General features: G+C 40.6%; 1 protein-coding gene across 3 annotated transcripts in view; it reads right to left on the reverse strand.

Annotated features, from left to right (window-relative positions):
• Window positions 1-5,942: 5,942 nt before the first annotated feature.
• mical2a (microtubule associated monooxygenase, calponin and LIM domain containing 2a) overlaps window positions 5,943-18,612 on the reverse strand; it is a 35,760-nt gene continuing 23,090 nt past the window's right edge. The window contains exons 10-22 of one of the 3 annotated variants that reach the window (XM_030723930.1): window positions 18,393-18,519; window positions 18,207-18,297; window positions 17,398-17,545; window positions 14,762-14,961; window positions 14,141-14,244; window positions 13,914-13,982; window positions 13,691-13,825; window positions 13,207-13,311; window positions 11,393-11,656; window positions 9,411-9,518; window positions 8,068-8,248; window positions 7,906-7,991; window positions 5,943-7,824 (exon numbers count right to left, since the gene is read on the reverse strand). In XM_030723930.1, coding sequence (XP_030579790.1) covers window positions 7,426-7,824; window positions 7,906-7,991; window positions 8,068-8,248; window positions 9,411-9,518; window positions 11,393-11,656; window positions 13,207-13,311; window positions 13,691-13,825; window positions 13,914-13,982; window positions 14,141-14,244; window positions 14,762-14,961; window positions 17,398-17,545; window positions 18,207-18,297; window positions 18,393-18,519 — 2,017 coding nt within the window. In that variant the 3' untranslated portion in view covers window positions 5,943-7,425. The remainder of the gene's footprint in view (window positions 7,825-7,905; window positions 7,992-8,067; window positions 8,249-9,410; window positions 9,519-11,392; window positions 11,657-13,206; window positions 13,312-13,690; window positions 13,826-13,913; window positions 13,983-14,140; window positions 14,245-14,761; window positions 14,962-17,397; window positions 17,546-18,206; window positions 18,298-18,392; window positions 18,520-18,612) is intronic. The other 2 variants (XM_030723937.1, XM_030723941.1) reach the window with 2 other exon arrangements.

Raw genomic sequence — 18,612 nt, forward strand, 5'->3', positions numbered from 1 at the left:
TTCCAGTTTTTTTCCTCTGAGTTCAGCAGAGTCAAAGTCAGTTAGGCCAGAGAGCAGATCAAACAAGGAGATGCTGATGACCACAGCTCATGAATGTCTCGAGTGCACTCTTTTACTTTGACTGGTGGAATCCTACCAGAAGGCAGATAAATCCTTTGTTGTCCGACTGGTTCTGCAGATCTGGAGTTCACACTGCGAAGCTCGCCATCTTGTGGAATCACTGGACGTTCTTCATGGAGCACATGGCTCAATAAAAGACCTGATCTTTACAAACGGGCTTATAGTCTTTTATCTCCTTATTATCATATCACAGTTTTACATTTTACTGCATATTCTGTTGTTGTAGAATATTAAAATGAATCATAAATTCAACAATTAACAGTAACTACAAACTGGAATTATTTAACACCCTAAAAATTCATTCACTTAAATCAAATTGGTTTTCTTTTTACACTAATACTCACCCACGTAACAAATCATGTCAAAGTATTATTTTGCTACTATATTTACTACATGGTAATAAAATACTTTGTGTATCAAATGCACCTCTTTCTAAATATTAAATATCTGCAACCAATAAATGCAGCATGTAAATACTCTTATTGCTAACACTTAACACACAAGACAAGCTATTAGTTAGCTTACCGAGACACATGGAGCACCATTTATTAACTCAGCACTCCCGTTGACTTTTTGTAGCTGTACCCCAGCAGATGAGGCTTTTAACACACACGTAAAACTTCCTGTAGACCATCAAAATAAGTTCCTGCCAAACACAACAGGAAGTAAAGTAATCAAAACAAATCCTTTCCTTACTGTATGTGTGTAACAATGAAATGGAAACAAAATATTGATTCTTCTACTAGACTAATCGTTTACAAATGACTTCTTATTTAACCCATTTCTCCAGCTGGGTTACACCAGGATGAGGGTGGCAAAGGCCCAGCCTGCAGGTGGTGAGGGCTCAGCCTAACTCTCTGCTGCTGGGCATTCGACTGGCCTGAAGAACTGTTTTGTCTTTACTGCCAGCTACCTGGCCAGTCTCCAGAACTTCTTCGTCTGCACCGCTGGCCACCCAGCCGGCTTCCAGAGTTTCTCCACCTCTGCTACTGGCTGCCCAGCCAGCCTCCTGAACTGCACCCCTGCTCAACCATGCCTCCTGCATCCACCCTTGAACCATTTTCCCAGCCTTGTGCTGCTACCTTTTGTTTTCTTTCTGACTCCCTGTGTTTGTCTTTGTTTTTTGGACAGTACAATTAGAAAAAGACTGAACAACCTCATTTGGCTTGTTTGGAAGGGTTACTGGGAGAAAGACTCTTCTGTCTGAAAAAAACATGGCAGCAGACCTTAGGTTTGAAAAGTAGCATCTGAACAAACCACAAGGCTTCTGGAACAATGTCCTTTGGACAGATGAGACCAAAGTGGACTTGTTTAGCCATAATGCACAGCACCAAATACACCATATTAGCCCAAACATACCAACTGCTTGGTGGTGGAGGGGTGATGATTTGGGCTTGTTTTGCAGCCATGGGACCTCGGCACCTTGCAGTCATTGAGTTGACCACGAACTCCTCTGTATACCAAAGAATTCTAGAGTAAACTGTGAGGACATCTGTCCGACAGTTAAAGCTTGGCCCAAATTGGGTCATGCAGCAGGACAACAATCCCAAGCAAAGCAGCAACTCTACAACAGAATGGCTGAAAAAGGAAAGAAGGTGTTGCAATGGCCCAGAGTCCAGACCTCAACCTGATTGAAATACCATGGTGGGACATCAATAGAGCTGTACATAAACAGATACACAAACCTCAATGCAACATTGTCAAAAAAGAGTGGTCCAAAACTCCTCCACAATGATGTGAGAGACTGATAAAGTCATACAGGACACGATTACGTCAAGCTGCTAAAGGTGGTTCTACAAGCTGTTGAATCATGGAGTGTACTTAGATTTTCACAGGACTACAAGAACACCTGTGAAAACCTTTTTCCCATGACTGTCTATGTCTCATCCAAAAGTGTTTCTTTTAAATAGAAGATTTCCCTTTTTGGCCTCTCCGTCATGTTTTTTTTTTCTTCTTTTGAACGATCTAGTCTTTATCTCAGGAGATGAACACACTTTTTAGAGCCAAGGACTTTTTGGTTCAGTTATCTACTTTTTACATTTGTCTCCTTTTTATTCAGTTTTTACCGAGCAGTCAATAGCGGCTTAACCTCTGAGACCTACAGTTTTCAAAGACATGAGGGAGTATTTTGCTTTTAAGTTTGACGAGGAGATAGGGTTTTTTGTGTACATCATAAACCAGATTGAATTCCAGTTATAAAAGAAAGAAAGAGGTTAAAATCTGTACAAAAAAAAAAAAAAAAACATTTCTGAGAATATCTATGGTTTTCATTGATTACATGGGCTGGTAAATGGACTGGTTCTTATTTAGTGCTTTTCTACTCTACCTGAGCATTCAAAGCACTTTATACAACATGCTGCATTCACCCATTCACACCCATTCATACAAGTACTTTTCTCTACACTTAAGTGCTTTCTATCTAATATTCACACCCATGCACCCACTACACTGTTGATCTTTGAACTGTAACATGCTTCTTTAAACGTGACGTGGCATGCACATTTCACAATTTTTTTTTTTAATTTTTTGAGTCTACTTGAAGTTCTTTGCAATGATTCGCAGTTCAAAAATGAGCCACATGTATTTTGTAATGGACCTTGGCTGCCCATTGCAAGCAGAAGGTGTAAACAGTAGGTGGATGAGGCTGCTGTGCTTACAGCCAGAGTTGTGTTGATGACCCTGTTTATGATATCTGATACAGAGCAAAGAGTAGACTTCATTATTTGAAACTTTGTCCTTGTTTAATATGTGCATTGTATGAGTGTTGTAAATATAAATGACACCATAGGGCCAACTTAATTTTGCCATGTACAGCACAGTATCTGTAATTGCTTTTGTTGTTTGTTTAATATTCTTCTGTTGAATTGAGAGGATAATGCCTGATAGTGTGTAAGTCATCCTCATGTTGCCAATATAGTTCTGACCCATCAGGGCACGGACACAGGATCATTGGAGGTCTCATGTCTCATGTCTGGCACCGGAATGTGGCACATCATGTCCCGTGGGTTGTAGAATGGGTCCTCCATGGATCAGGCTTGTTTTTGTGCATCCTGCAGCACTCGATCTGATTAGTATTTGGGAAGTTTGGAGGCAGCACATATTGCTCTCCGGCAGGGCCGCTGTCACCAGAGATCAAGGTTGCCATGTTTATGTATGTGTTTGGTGTGCAACAAAGTTTAGGTAGCTGGTATGTGTCAAAGGACCCAAGGTTTCCCAGCAGAACACTGCAGTATAACAATATGATCAGCTTTACTTCATCTGTCAGTTGTGGATGATCACTGTGTGCTTTTACAGTATCTTCTTATATTCAAAGAAATCACACATTTGAAGAGAAATCTGCTCTTTATAGTTTGCAAGTTAAACTGATACTGATTAAACAAATACATATTCAAGGACTCTTTGAAATGTGTCAATGGCATTACTGTGCATGCATGAAAAGGTGAGAACAAAAAGAAACTAAAGCACTCATTTAACACCTTAATTTGTAATGTATAAGAATAATATTGTCATATAGAGCCATGGCATTGAGAAATCAAAGAAAAGAAGTCTGCTTTTACATTTAATAAAGACAATAATAAGAAAATGTGCCTCTGTCATTACCATCGTAAAACAAGCTTTTAGAGGCTGACCAGCACTGAAGTGAGAGAGATGCAAAGGGCAAGATATCATTTTGTTGATGACATTTGTCAGGTTGTTGCCTGAGAGTTAAGGTGTAGATTTCAAAGGGTTTTTTCTTTTTTGTTTGATGAGAGTTGTCTTCACTACCAAAAAAAACCCCCAAAATTACTCAAAATACTCTGATGAGACTAATGTGCATGACTCTGGCTCACCCAGCATGGTGGATTAATAAGCCACTTGCTTTTATGTCTATACGTACCACAGTGGGACTAGGAGCAGGAGATAACATCATTAGTTAAATGAACAGCATGATCATTTCTTTAATTAAGATCCATTTACACTGTTAGCAAATCAAGTCTCAGCACAAAGTGTTGCAGAGTCATGACCCTTTTTCAGTAAAACCATTTAACACTGCACATTTTTAGCTTGGCCATTTCAAAGGAAAAGTCAAGGTCTTGTCACAACTTTGGCGTCGGCATCTCTTCCACAAAAACTTTAATGCTGGCCATGACTCGAGAGCAATGTGACCTCGAATGTTCAAATTTACACAATAGATGCATACCATTCAAGCTAGACCCATCAAACTTCACACACTTGTTCACTGACTTTATTATGACAGGACCCCCCCCCCCCCCCCCCCACACACACACACACACACACACACACACACACACACCGTTACAAATCCAAAAAAGCGAAGTGTTGGCACCCGCTCAGCGGTGCTCTTTTTAAGTTCTATGGGCGTTGCTGTGGAGCTTTCAGTAAAATGTAGATGCATCCCCCAAATGGATCTTATTACATTTAGTGGCTGCTATTTGTGTTCTGCAACAAGGATTTAAAAGAAATAGTAACTGAGGTCCATACACAGAAAAATGTTAAATATATTTGCTTGAAAACAGTTAGCGGTTCTTTGCCCTCATTGTCAGCTCACTAAGGAAAGGCCTTGAGAATAATGCCCTCTTTTCCCCTCATCACCAGTCTGATGTGACGGCTTCTGAGCTGCCTCACTGAGAATAAGTTGGTTCTGAAGGCTCACCTTTAAGCCTCCACTGCCAAATTTTAGATGTAGCTATCATGGACTCCTTCCTTATTCCAGTCACCTGTCTGCGTTTTCCTTTCCTCCACAGTGCAGGAATACTGTGCAAAGAGTGTTGATGTTTGTGCTGCTTGCAGACATTTACAGAAACTTGCTGATTTCACCAAGTTTGTCAGTAAACAGAGCCGCTGGACCATCAACAGCTTGTTCAGAGGTTTAGGTATGTTATTCAAGTGGTGGATAATGTAGCATTGAGCTGATCACTTCCAGCAGAGATGAGGAGCAGGCTGTGGAGGTTTGCCCAGAACAGTTCTCTCAAGCCCCACACTCACAATTTTTCTTTCCTCTATCAAATACATAATCTTTAGATTCAATCGATACTGATTCAAGCGAAAACTCTTGAGGCATGTCATCCCACTGGAGCCAGAAGGGATGACTTTTTCATACTCCTCTACACCTGTAAGCAGATGTTGATGGAAGCTCCCCTTTAAAATACAAAATCAGCTCAGTGAGATAATTCAACAAAAAAATGGGTGAACTGTTAAATCTTGACCTTAGAAACTTAATCTCACCTCAAGGTTCATTGAGTACAGCAGCTGTTCTCAAGCAACAAAGGGAACAAAACACACTTTTTTCCCCTTTAACACACGTTTATTTTGAATTTGAGCTGGAAACTTTACCCCTCACCTTGAAAATAGTAGTTTATTTGAACAGCTAAGGTATCCACAAGAACTGTCCAAGTCAATAAAGTGAGGAAGAAGAAGAAGTTCCAAAAAGGCTGAGGCCTTGTGGTGAGATTGATTTTTTTTTTTTTTTTTTAAAAGTTAAAGAATTTATTTTTTTCTTTGCTTCTTTGAAGTCTTGTTTAAAACACATACAGATGGGCAGAGGTCTCAAACCATGCTGAATTAGTACTAGTTCACTCCCAAACTGCTGATTAGGGTCACATCAAAGAAAATATTATTTCAGCATTCAAACTGCTGGTATGTGATATCAGTATCTACAGCCTCGCATTGATGTAACCATGCAGGTGATCACCTTTAAAAAGTTATTTCTCCTAACCATCCGATTGTCTCACAGGCTTCATAAAAGGCGTCCACTGAATGAGAGGAAAGAGAAGCATGAACTAAAAACACTGAGAATATTAAGACAAAGAAACACAGCTCAATGCAGAAAGATAGAAAATGTTTATGAAAATGACGCACAATACTGACATTCGTAGTTGATGCTGGCACCATTGTACATATTACAGTTTGCATGACTCATCTTGCTAAACAGACATAAGTCCAGTTAGTTTGCATGAAAAGTGTTCTTTGGTATTTACCAAAAAAAGCTTTCCACTCACACAGCACTGAAAATGAGACATTCAGTTTATCACATGCGGCACAAAATATAAGGCAGCACACAGCAAAACACAAACATCGTGTCATCGAACACTTAAAAGTAATGCCTGACGTTTCTTGAATTCTTAAACAAAATATTCAATCTACTCCATAGATTGTCTGTCATAATAATAGGTGACTGTGTGGCTTCTAGTCAAAGAGGTTTACGGTTGATCTTTCAACAGCGTGCTTTAAAATTATGGCAAGAATGGCAAGCACATTCAAACACATTACAGCATGCTCACCGCTTCTATTGTCTACAGCAAAACGGAAAATCTCTCCGTTCCGGTGGAGCCACCCTCTGCTGCTGACCCTGTGCTTCCTGTTTTTCTCATTTAGACCAAATAGAATTATTAAGCTGTTCTGTCATTTTAAATATAATTGATACATGTCTGTTTCAAGGGGTGGAGTATCTTTTCCATAGTTTCCACATTTCATTGTTTGTTTGTTTGTTTGTTTTGCTTTGTTTTCTGAGTGAACAGCAGATGGCAGCAAAGTTTAACTAAATACTTTCCAGTATTTAGGACAGTCCACAGTGTCAGATATTCTTTGGTGTTATCCACACACAAAACAAATAGTTCACGAGAGTAAACAGAGAATTCATTTTATATATTGATAATAAACAAATTGTTGTCTGACTGTTAAAAGATATATCTGCAAACATATCAAGAATTTCTATAGCACATATGCATAGTCAAATGAAAACCTGCCTTGCAGTCACTGTTAATATGAGAACAGGCTTTTGTTAAACATAACAGTTCGCAGCTACATTGATAAGGCAGTTCTCAAAGTTAAAGTGCATCAAGTCAGTCAGTCGTGATCCCGGTTATCTGCAGGACCAATTTTATGAGGCAGATTGTTAAAGGTTAAATTCTACAGAAGGAGTCTAAAATCTCCAGTCTTCTGACTGTAGCCTTTTGGCTTACTTGCATATTACATCCTTAAAGTATGTGTCCAACATATTATAAAAGTTTACACATCAAACCCACTGCAGAATTATTTGGTGCCGCTTTCTTTGCACAACAAACCGTCCCAAAGTAAACTGCTAAAAGTAAAGTGAAAAAAAATCTGCATAAGCAGTGTGTCATCTTTGGCTGGCGCACATCCAGCACATCCACACATCTACCTACAGTGTCATCATGAAAAGTAAATAAACATCGGGAAGGTGCTTGTGCGCATTTACAAAATGGTAATATTGAGGATATTGCAGCTACTGTACTCCTCAGCCTCTGATTTAATGTTGAGGGTGAAATATTCACAGCTGAGAGTCTAGATTATCCTCTGCCCGATATGCTCCTGCAGCCACAGCAGTAAAGGCTGTAAAGAGCTCGGCCCATCAGGCACAGCCTCTGTGTACATCTGCACCAGTACTTCTTGTAAAACAAACAGCAGGGGCAAGCTCATGCTCAGTAGCTCATACAGCAACATATAGTCCTGGGCGTTGTCCCTCAGGTGGCCGGCGAAGGCCTGTGCTGCATTACGTGCACGCTGGGACAGACACCGGGGGGCGTTACACACAGCACGAGTCACACTCAGAGGCCAGCTCAGCTGTTTCCTTATGAACGAGCTGAAGGTACCTGCTGCAGCTTGACTCTGCAGATCTGCTGGACTGCTGGAGCGGGTGATTTCTTCATCAGTAGGACGTCGCTCCCGGATCCCATCACGATTCTAAGAGAGGGGATGTGATGGGAAGAGAAGTTAGACATCTCACATTCATCACTGTCAGAAAGGGGGTGGATAAATACGCACAGGTCTCACTGAGGGTAGAGAGTAAGTCCTCCGTACGCTAGTCCCACTGTTACGTTGATCGAAATGAAGTTTGCAGTAGAGTTTCCCTGTGAGATCAAAGTCAAGGTCAGTTATTTTGTGATATGTAAGTAATACGTGGCTACACCATTTGGAGAAACATACCCTCTTCAGAGTGGAAAGCATGTGCTCCCTGTCGCAGAACAGAGCTGCAGGTCGAACAGCGAAAACACTCCCTGTGGAAGTAGAGCCCCTCGGCACAGATTCTCTCCACCATATAAACACGCTTCTCACACAAGTGACACTTGTCTCCCGATGGGGTAAATGCCCTTCGTACTGAGCCGCCCTGGGAAAACAGCAAAATCATGCAAGCTAATTTCAGATCCATCACTACAACTGACATACTGACCTCTGATTCCTTTTCAATGACCCTGATGTACTTAGGTCATACGTACTCATGTTTATTTTTTCCAGAGAAAGTGAATCAAAAGTCACATTTGTTACAAACACAAATACACGATTATAACTGTCTACCAGGAGTTGTTCCTTTATACTCTACTAGTGTAAGTCTTGCTGTAACATCTGGCTGTTATGGAGACAGTTCATCCCCAATTCAAATTTACATATTTTTCTCTCTGGCCTGCAGTGCTTTCCATCTAGATTGGTTTGGTGTATTTTGCAAAGTTTTGAAGAGTCTTGCCTTGTCATTCTGATAATACCAAAGATACATTTTAAAAGTTTGACATCAACCTGCAGTGAGATATATAGATTCGGAAATTGGATGTTGGAGCTGGGAGTGATGTCACTCCTAAGTAGAACGCATTCCAGTAGTAAATTTGGAAAAGCAAGGAAAAACAGGATTTGCTTTACAGTTTTACTACTGCTGCAGCTATCTTTGATTGTCGGGCTTGGTGGGGCTGCTCCGACTTTCCAAGTTGGAAGTCAAACTTGAGGGGGTGTTCCAGTTGAAAATTCTGACTAGGAATTCAGAAATGCCGACTTCTGACTGGAACGCACCGTAAAAGCACTGCAGGCGTAAAACAAGTAAATTGGATTTTTGGGTGAAATGCCCTTTCAAGTTGGAGGCAGTTTTTCGGGAAGGGTGTAGCACAGAAACCCTCAAAGTGACACCACAAGAGCACACACTTCACGTCTGTGAGGACTGCTAGTAATTAAAAGCAAGAGACAGAAACAGCAGTTATAGCAAAGCTTTCATGCAAAGCACGTTGCTTTTGAAAACACCTGTCTGATAAATTACGAAGGTATATAGTAACAGAAATCTTGGGCTAAGTTACTTCTTTTTCTCTATTGCCTTTGGGATGCATATGTTGAGCCTTCACCACTAAAACAAAGCATAAACACACTAGAAACTAATGGACGAGGGAGAAAACTGGGAGCATGCCGCACCTGTGTTCTCAAATACATGCAAATGAGCACACTGTGAGCCGCAGGCGGCACAGAGACACACAACATAGTGTGGGATCACACATCAAGCATGAGATATTCACCTGAAGTACAGCAGAGCTGTTTGCTGAGAACAGCCCACTAAGGTGGACGGCTTTTTCCTTTATACTCTTTGCATGAAACTCTCTAACCTGTTGGGACTGAGCTTTTTTCTGCAGGATGGCAAAAGAAAAGTCATCAGTTCATCCACCAACAATTGTGGCTCTTTTCTGTGTGCACAGGAATAATTAGGTAGACTAATAAATGCTTAATAAGTATGGCTCACATAAGTGATGAAAGTCCTTTCTATCATCTTCTCAATGAGAAGCGGGATTTGACTACTAAGTGTCTATTGTCGAGAGGAGAACAATGACATCGCTGTTTGAAAGGCTGCCTTATTACGTTAATTTCACACCTGAGTTGATGTAGTTACTCTTACTGTACGGGAACAGAAAACTGGGATAGTCCCACAGTCCTTGCAGAGAAATCAGAGACTAATGCATGAGTTCAGCTGTGGATTATCTGAACACTGGTGTGGGTAAAATATTTGAAGATGGCAGCTTAAAGGAATATTTTCATATAGCAGCTGACCTGTACTTGAGAAAACAAATGCCCAAAACAGTCAGACTGGATATTAAACAATCTTTAACCAGCCATTTCCTACAAAGTCTGTGTGATGTCCGATTGAGCCCTTGTAAGTGGCTATTCCTGGCTTAAACTAATCAAAATCTCCACCAGAGAAAAATTGTCTTAAACAGACTGTCCCCTCTGGTATGCTACATATAAATAAGGGTAACTTCATACAATTTACAACCCTGACATTAGTCAGAGTTTATGTGTTAAACAGCTTCATTTTTTTTTTTTTTGTTATCTGAAAGTTGGAGGAGTGTCAGTGCAACCTCCATGTCAGTCTATAGCTGGAGCCAGAAGGGATTTAGCTTAGCTGAGCCTAGCATGAACAGTGGAAGGAGGAAACAGCTAGTCAGCTCAGTTCAATCCAATTCAGGTTTATTTAAATAGTGCCAAGTCAAAACAACACTCATCTCCAGGTGCTGTATACTGTAAAGACCCTACATTATTGGAGAAAATCCCAACCATCAAGCAAGCTCCCACGAGAAAGCACTTTCCAAAGGTGGGGAGGAAAAACTCCCTTTTAACAGGAAGAACTGAGCAACACCAGGCTCGGGGAGGGGCAGCTATCTGCCACGACCAGTTCTAATATCTTCCAAACTCCTGTTAAAGAAACAAATCTGAGAGATCATCTGTTTTTGGTAGACAGCTGTTATATGTTTCTACCTCTGCTTTCACTCTCTATGCTAAGCTAAGGTACTAATATTCTGGCTCCGTTCTGGACTTGGCAGATATGAGAGTGGTGCTAATAGCCACTTAGGAGCAGTCTGTCAGCTCTAAAATAATTATGTAACTCAAAACTTTTGTCAAGGATCATTTAAAAAAAAAACAAATGAACTGTTCCAACGTTTAACATAAAGTTCATTTGTAAATCTGTATGGCAAAAAACACAGATAAGTTGAGTTGGCAAAGGAGAAAAGCGGTCCTGATTTAAAACTAAGCAATATCTACAAAAAAAGACACCTTTCTAAGTTCCTAATAAATTACCAGTCTATTATTTCTTTCTGCCAGTAATCAAAATAGTGATTGACATAGTGTAATAATAATACCTTTGTTTGCACTAAAAAAGGACTATGGCTTCTAGCATATGTGTGTGTGTGTGTGTGTGTGTGTGTGTGTGTGTGTGTGTGTGTGTGTGTGTGTGTGTGTGTGTGTGTGTGTGTGTGTGTCAGGTTGTGCCAGGTCTCTAAGCCTGCTCTGGCCATTTTTCTGTCAGGCTGGATAATAATGGGCTGACTTCAGACTACATATTACACAAGCCTAAGTGTACAATCAGGACATGATATATATAATCAGCATTCACTCTAGGGCCTTTTTGGGAATCAAAACATGCAACAATCACAGTGATTTTGAAAGAGGACAGAGAGGAAAACAGACAGAAAACAGGAGTTAAAGAAATAAAAGAGGTACTGTTCACCTCAGAGATGTGTTCGTCCACCTCCTTGAGGCGATGGAGGATTCTTGTCATGAAATGGATTGCTGACTGGCAGGAGGGAGGACAAGCAGGAGGAGGGTCTGCACCCTCCAGCTGAGGCTTTGTCTCAGCATGCGTTAGATCGACATGTCTGAGCTTCACTACAGAAAATGGATGTGGGGGTTGAAGCTGGACCTGGGGTTTGGGCAGAGTCTTTGGAGGCAGGTGGACTAACTGTTGTGCTGCTTTTCTGATACTGACTTCAAACTGAAAGGGACAATGCACAAGTGAGCTCTTATAACTCCTCACTAAGAAAACAAACAATGAAGCCTTTTTTTTACCCATCAACTCAAATAAAGCAGATAACTTAAAGGACCATACAGGTGGTTTTCCGTGCTAAACCATGTTAAAGTACAGCACAAGTTTTCAGATTGACACCCCCCCACCCCCCCCACCCCCCCCACACACACACACACACACACACACACACTTACAGGTAATACATTACAGGGCCTGTCTGCTTTCTGTTTTCCCAAAGTTACGTAACATCTATCTCATGGTAATGCCTTTGTAAGAAGAACCTGTTTTTTAAAATAAGATTTGTTTGGGGGATGAACTGGAAAACCAGCCTGACACCTGAGACTGCAAGTCAGCAACCAAAGACTAAACTTGAATGAAGGAATTTGCAACACTGCTGACTTTTGCTTTCTGATGACTTTCCAACAGCTCAGCTTATGAATGAATGATCTGCTTTGCCTTCAGCAGTGACTGAATGGGAGAGTCTGTCCTCCTTCATAAGGTGTTTTTGTAGGCAGAGGACCAATTCCTACATTCTAAAATAAAATTAAGCGATCTCTAACAGTGGTACACAAAAGGACATGTGAATAAAGTGTTCAGTTTTCCCTGCCAAATTCCAAAGAAATACATAAATATAGATTTTCTCATATTTCTGAAAAAGACTATTTGGGGACTAAATGGCATTAGATGCCACAGGAGAAGCTTAAACATTTAATAAATAGATTCGTTCTTATATAGCGCTTTTTTAATGCACTTGAGGACTCAAAGTGCTTCATATAACATGCCTCATTCATACAAGCATTTCAGTATTTTGCCCAAGGATACTTTGGCATGGAGACTGGAGCAGCCAGGGACTGAACCACTAACCTTCCAATTAGCAGGTGGCCTGCTATACAGCCACATTACAAGCTAACATGACACGTGAAGCCACATGTGAGAGCGCTCAGTTTGGAAATGCTCATATAGGTCGTTATATATAGATCGATCGAGCAAGAGTTCGTGTTTTTCCACAAATCTGTTCAATTTGAATTAAAAAAAACCAAAACTTTAATTTAAAGCCGACTGCAAAGCAAGCGAGCTTTACTTGATTTAAAGTAACAAAGAGATGTCTTATTGTGCATTTTACATTTTGAGATTTCAGTTTCGTGCCAGTTTGATTGAGGTTGCTTGTGCAGCATATAATTGCAGTGATGCATGAAGGAGTCACATTCAGTCGGTTTCTGGAGGAAAATTAGGGATCATGTCAGTCAGGACCAAACACAGTAAAACCACCAGTATGGCCCTTTAAAGATCCCAAAAAACAGGAAACTTCTATTTTAGATCAATTGTGCTAGAGCTTTAGAGTGATGTGTGTTTAAGAGATATACATTATATGAGCTACATATATTGAATGTGCTATACACGTGATGAGGGAGAGCTTGATGAATTTGCATTTGATGTGACCTTTGATAGACAATGGCCAGTTTTAAACACTTTTTCAGATGCATTTGGCTTGTATAATTTGTGCTGCTCCAGACTACCTGTGTCACAGGAGGAGTTCTGGGTGGGACCGGAGGTCTGAGTTTAACGGGGAGACTGTCAGTCAGGTGGAGAGTACAGAGGAATGAGGACTCCTCGCAGTCTGACTGTGATTTTGCAGAGGGTTAGAGTTAGTAAAAAAAGAACAGAAAGAGAAACATGTGAGTAGATTAAATACCAGCAAAAAACAGACAAGATTTTGAGGCACTGGAGAAAGGAAAGTTTTGTCAGATTAAAACCACAAACCACAGTTTGAACTCCAGCTCATAACTGGGGAAACTGAAATCATATTTATGATCACTGAAAGAAAGAAAGGACAAATTCTCTGGCGATTTCACCCTCTCTGAACTCAGGGAAGACACTGTAGATGTGTAGATAAATGTAGCAGATATAGTACTTAAACAGTTCATTAAAAAGTATAATGTAAAAATAAAACAAATTTGAATCTACAGATGATTGTCAGACATGTTGCTGCGGTGTTTTTACCTGTGTTTTGCGGACAGTGTAGTTGGGTGTATTTTCAAACTTGGCCAACAGCTGCGTAGCCATAGAACGCACTTTATTTTCCTTTGGATCCAGCCTGTCTCGTATTGAGGAGCCATTACTGGACAGATTAGTGGCCTAAAGATAGGCAGGCAAAACATATTAGAGTAAATAAAAAACCTGCAACGCGATTAACTGTGCACTTGCAAATAACATGTTAACAAACCTCCTCCAAATAGCAGAACTTTCGCCTTCGTTTGTAAATGGGGTCTGTACCGTCTAACTTCTTCTCTTCCTGAACACAGAGAAAGGAAATAAATCTGAATGCTCCACAGTCACGAGAAAACCATAAACTGTTCACATAAACTATTTATATTATATATTTAAGTGAAGGCAGAAACAGGCAAACTTGCACTCAGTGCACTGAACTTAAGCTCTTCAGCGTGGAATTACCTTTGGCACTCGTTTCCTGGTCAGTGCAAGATTGAGCACATTATTATTACTTCTGACTTCCTTCGATGGATAATCTTCATTGTTTTCATCCACTCCTCTGGAACCTGCAGAATAACACATGACTGCATTAAGAGTTTGCACGTTTTTGCACTGTGTACAGCCATTAATGTCACATTAATGCGCAATTCCCTTACAGATCGGGTAAGATGTGAAAGTGGTTTGGGAGGGGGAAAAAAAAGATCTACTGTTTGTTTCCCTAAAACAATGAAGCTAAAGTAAGAAGTTGGCTAAAGTTGAATATTACCAAAGAATTAAGTTAGAAATTTAAAAAGCACTTCTGTTGAGATGGACAGCTGTATGCTGTTGAGAATCTCAGACTTCTGCAGCTCACAGTGCTGGTGCAGACACACATTCCTCTCATACCATTACACTTGATTAACAGGATGGAACAACATGCATGTTTTTTTTTTTTCAGAGAAAATCCAAAGAAATTTAAAACCTTCAGTGCCACTGGAATTTTGTGCAACAGATAAGGAGCAAAAACAAAGAAGGGGCAGAAATACTGTGAATACCAGGCATCAGTGTGCATAACTGAAGAAGAGTGGTAGTAGAGCAGAGCACCTGATGCAGGTAGAGGCGTGCCACGGAAGAGCTCGTAGAACTTGGACAGGTAGTTGATCATCTTGGTTTTATCCAGCTCCTCCTCTTCACTCAGCTCCTTGGCAGATGTGAATGGACGAATCCCAAATTCCCGCTCACTGATGTCAAAAGCCAGCTGGAGGTTTGCAACATGGTCCTCCTCATTTAATGAGTCAAAATCTCTGATGGAGGCAAAAACACCCACACTAAGTATTTAATGGTACAAGTATTTACTGTGCTTATTTTTTTTATTGTGATTTATCCCAGGTTGTCACGGTTTTAAAGAGTTGGGTTTTTTTAAGGTTTTATACTGTTTTACTTTTGTCTGCTACAGGTTTACATTTTCCCAAATCTCTTCTCAGCACACACAGTAGAGTTCTACTTCTCATTGTTTCTAAAATATGAACAATCCAGTGACCTACAATCAACTTCATTCTCCTGCTCCTCAACACAGATCTAATTAGCCATTAGTCATTTGACAGCAACTCAATGCGTTTAGGCATGTAGGCAAGTAGGCACGGTCAAGATGACCTGCTGAAGTTCAAACTGAGCATCAGAATCAGGAAGAAAGGTGATTTAAGTGACTTTCAATCTGGTTGTTGGTACCAGATGGGCTGGTCTGAGTATTTCAGACAACTGTTGATCTACTGGGATTTTCCCACACAACCATCTCTAGAGTTTACAGAGAAAGGTCTAGGAAAGAGAAAATGGGTGAAAATGCCTTGTTGATGTCAGAGGTCAGAGGAGAATGACTAGACTGTTCATAGAAAGGCCACGGTAACTCAAATAACCACTTGTTACAACCAGAAGTGCATCTCTGAAGACCACACCGAGTGCTACTCCTGTCAGCTAAAAACAGGAAACTGAGGCTACATATCACATAGGCTCATCAAAATTGGACAATAGAGGATTGGGAAACCATTGCCTGGTCTGATGAGTCTTGACTTCTGCTGTGACGAGCATGGATCTCTCCTGCCTTCTTTCAATGTTCAGGCTGGCAGTGGTGGTATAATGGTGTGTGGGCTAATTTCTCGGCATACGTTGGGCCCCTTATTACCACCTGAGTATCATTTAAACACCACAACCTACTTGAGTATTGTTGCTGACCATGTACATCCTTCTATGACCACAGTGTACCCATCTTCTGATGGCTGCTTCCAGCAGGATAACGCACCATGTCACAAAGCTCACGTAATCTCAAACTGTTTTTTTACACATTACAATGAGTTCAATGTACTCAGTCACCAGATCTCAATCCAGTAGAGCACCTTTGGGATGTGCTGGAACGAGAGATTCATATCATAGATGTGCAGCCAACAAATCTGCAGCAACTGTGTGATGCTATCATATCAATATGGACCAAAAGCTCTGAGGAATGTTTCCAACACTTTGTTGAATCTATGCCACAAGGAATTAAAACAGCCTGGAAGACAAAAGCAGGTCCAACCCAGTACTAGCAAGGTGTGCCTAATAAAGTGGCTTGTGAGTATATGTTTAGTTAAGATGCACTTAATGATGAGGATATGTAGGATGTGTAAATGACATTCTTTCATTATTTCATTTCTATACATGAGATGACTGATAGTAACCATGTGTGCAAAGGAATGACGTCAAACAGAAACTCATCTTTATTTCCAACCGTGTCAAACAACCAGTTTCTTCTAATGCAGCAGAAAATAACCTTAAGCGGGAGGAACGGCACCTTTATGTCATTACCTAAGTGGACAGTGTGCAGACAACTTCAGAATTCATGAAGTAATGTAAAGACGAGAGCAGTTACCTAGCAGCAGCACACACAAACTCTGGTATTATTCAGTAAGTGCTGAGGTTCACTTTTTCTGCCTTTCTCTTCTGTGAACCTGCTCTGTCTGCCGTCTGATCTGCTGACAGGCATGCATATGGAAAACAGAAATAAGGGGAAAATGCCAGTGGTTCCTGGAAACTTACACGACCAGATGAAATTGTAGTGGCATGTGCCAAGGTATGAAGGCAATAATTAAAGGGTTTAGAGGATAAAATTAGGTTGGTAAATGTGCTAATCTGCACTGACTGAATCCATGCTGTGTACAGCAGGCTGATCCTGAAAGTGGCAAAGTATGAAAGCATGGCTTTTGTTCTTTGTTCTTCATTAGCTGTTTTTCTCCACAGCTCCAAATCGATAAGAGACAAAAAGGACTTTTTTTTTTTAGAATTACATACAAGTCAATAGAAATGTTGCTGGACACACATTGCTACAGGTACTGGAATAGCTAGAATTTATTTAATTTCTGACATGTGAAATTTACACAGCTGCACTCCTCTCTGTGTGCACCCAGCTAGCTTTATGTACAGGGACAGCTGTATGAAGTATTTTTACCCATCTATGAGCACAAGTTGTAAAGAGGTAGAGAGCACAGCAGATAAACACACATATAGATCAAAGTGTGGCTTTCATATCAGGCATATTTATCACTCCATTATAAGTCATGAATGTCCTCATAATTAGTTGTTATGGAGAGCTCGGAGAGTTCTTTACGTGAAAACAGATAACGTTAATGTGAATAGATGTATGCTAAGATTACTATAACACAACCGTCTGTAGCTCTGCAGGCTGATATTATCGGACAGATGATACGTACATCAGCTGAGGCTTGAACCTGTGGATGAGGGCACAGAGAGCGATGCCGTTTTTCCAAGAAGACGTCAGGTCTGTGATTATGACATTCCTGTAGTCCTCTGTCTGCTTCTGGCACCAAGTGAGAAGCCTCGCTGGTCTGATCTCCGACTCTACAACAGAAGCACCAAAAATTGGATTTTTAATGGTCAAATTCCTAAAATAAATACAAAGGCAGTCTGTGTTAGAGGGAAGTTTCAGCTGTGAAGATGATATGACGTCATATCTTTACAGAGACAAGTACATACTTGCTTGTACTGGTGAATGACCGACTTAAGTTAGGTTACTCAAAGATACAGCTTGGCTTGAATAGCTCCAAGTGCAGAACAATCAGACTAAACTATAATCAAATTTAGTCATAAATAAGCACAAATGTTTACTTTTTGTCTCAGGTTTCAAAATTTTTGCCAGTGATTTTTTAAAATATATAGTTAAATACGGGGTCATTTGAAGGACAGGAACATAGAGTAATGTTGATATTGGAGAGAGAGATATGTGTGTTTGAGTGTTTCTTTCACAGCCCCGCAAGCTCTTCTTTCAAAGTTTCCTCTCCTCAATGGACCCACATGTAAAAACAAACCTCATATTGTGACTTACTCCCTAAACTGAAGTTCATTCTGTCAGCTCACTACTTCTGTTAGAAGGGAAGGGACTCAATGGGGGAGATTTAGGCTACAATGATTGTATTAGAAGCCTGTCAAAAGAGTGGAAAACCTATCAGTTACATGAATAAGCAGAGATGAGTCAGCAGCAGTCAATTCCTGTAACACTTACCTCGTCTGCAGAGATTGACAGGTCGTCGTATGGTAGCAGCACGCTCAAGAGAGCAGGGGTTAAGCTGTCCACTAATGTACAAATGGCGCACCTGAAAAAGAAAAGCAAAGAAAAAGCTCTTTGAATTGAGATATTAAAGAATTTAAAGCATCCGATGACAGGTCTGCTGCCGTTTCTTCCTCTCACCTGGTGAAGCCTGACGCAGGTAGAGTTGAGGTTGGGGTATCGTGTCGCTGGGTCTATGGTGTACTGTTCAAAGTTTTTGGCAATGTTTTCAGGGGTTGTCTGTGGTAGTAGTCGGTAAATACTCTCCCTGTAGAAAGACAAGATGCATTATTGCATCACTTTAATGTGAACAATGTGTTCGAGCAGCACTGATTTACAGAAGACTCACTAATACGCCGTA

This window comes from Archocentrus centrarchus, chromosome 3 (assembly GCF_007364275.1).
Source record: "Archocentrus centrarchus isolate MPI-CPG fArcCen1 chromosome 3, fArcCen1, whole genome shotgun sequence".
Taxonomy (NCBI): Eukaryota; Metazoa; Chordata; class Actinopteri; order Cichliformes; family Cichlidae; genus Archocentrus; species Archocentrus centrarchus.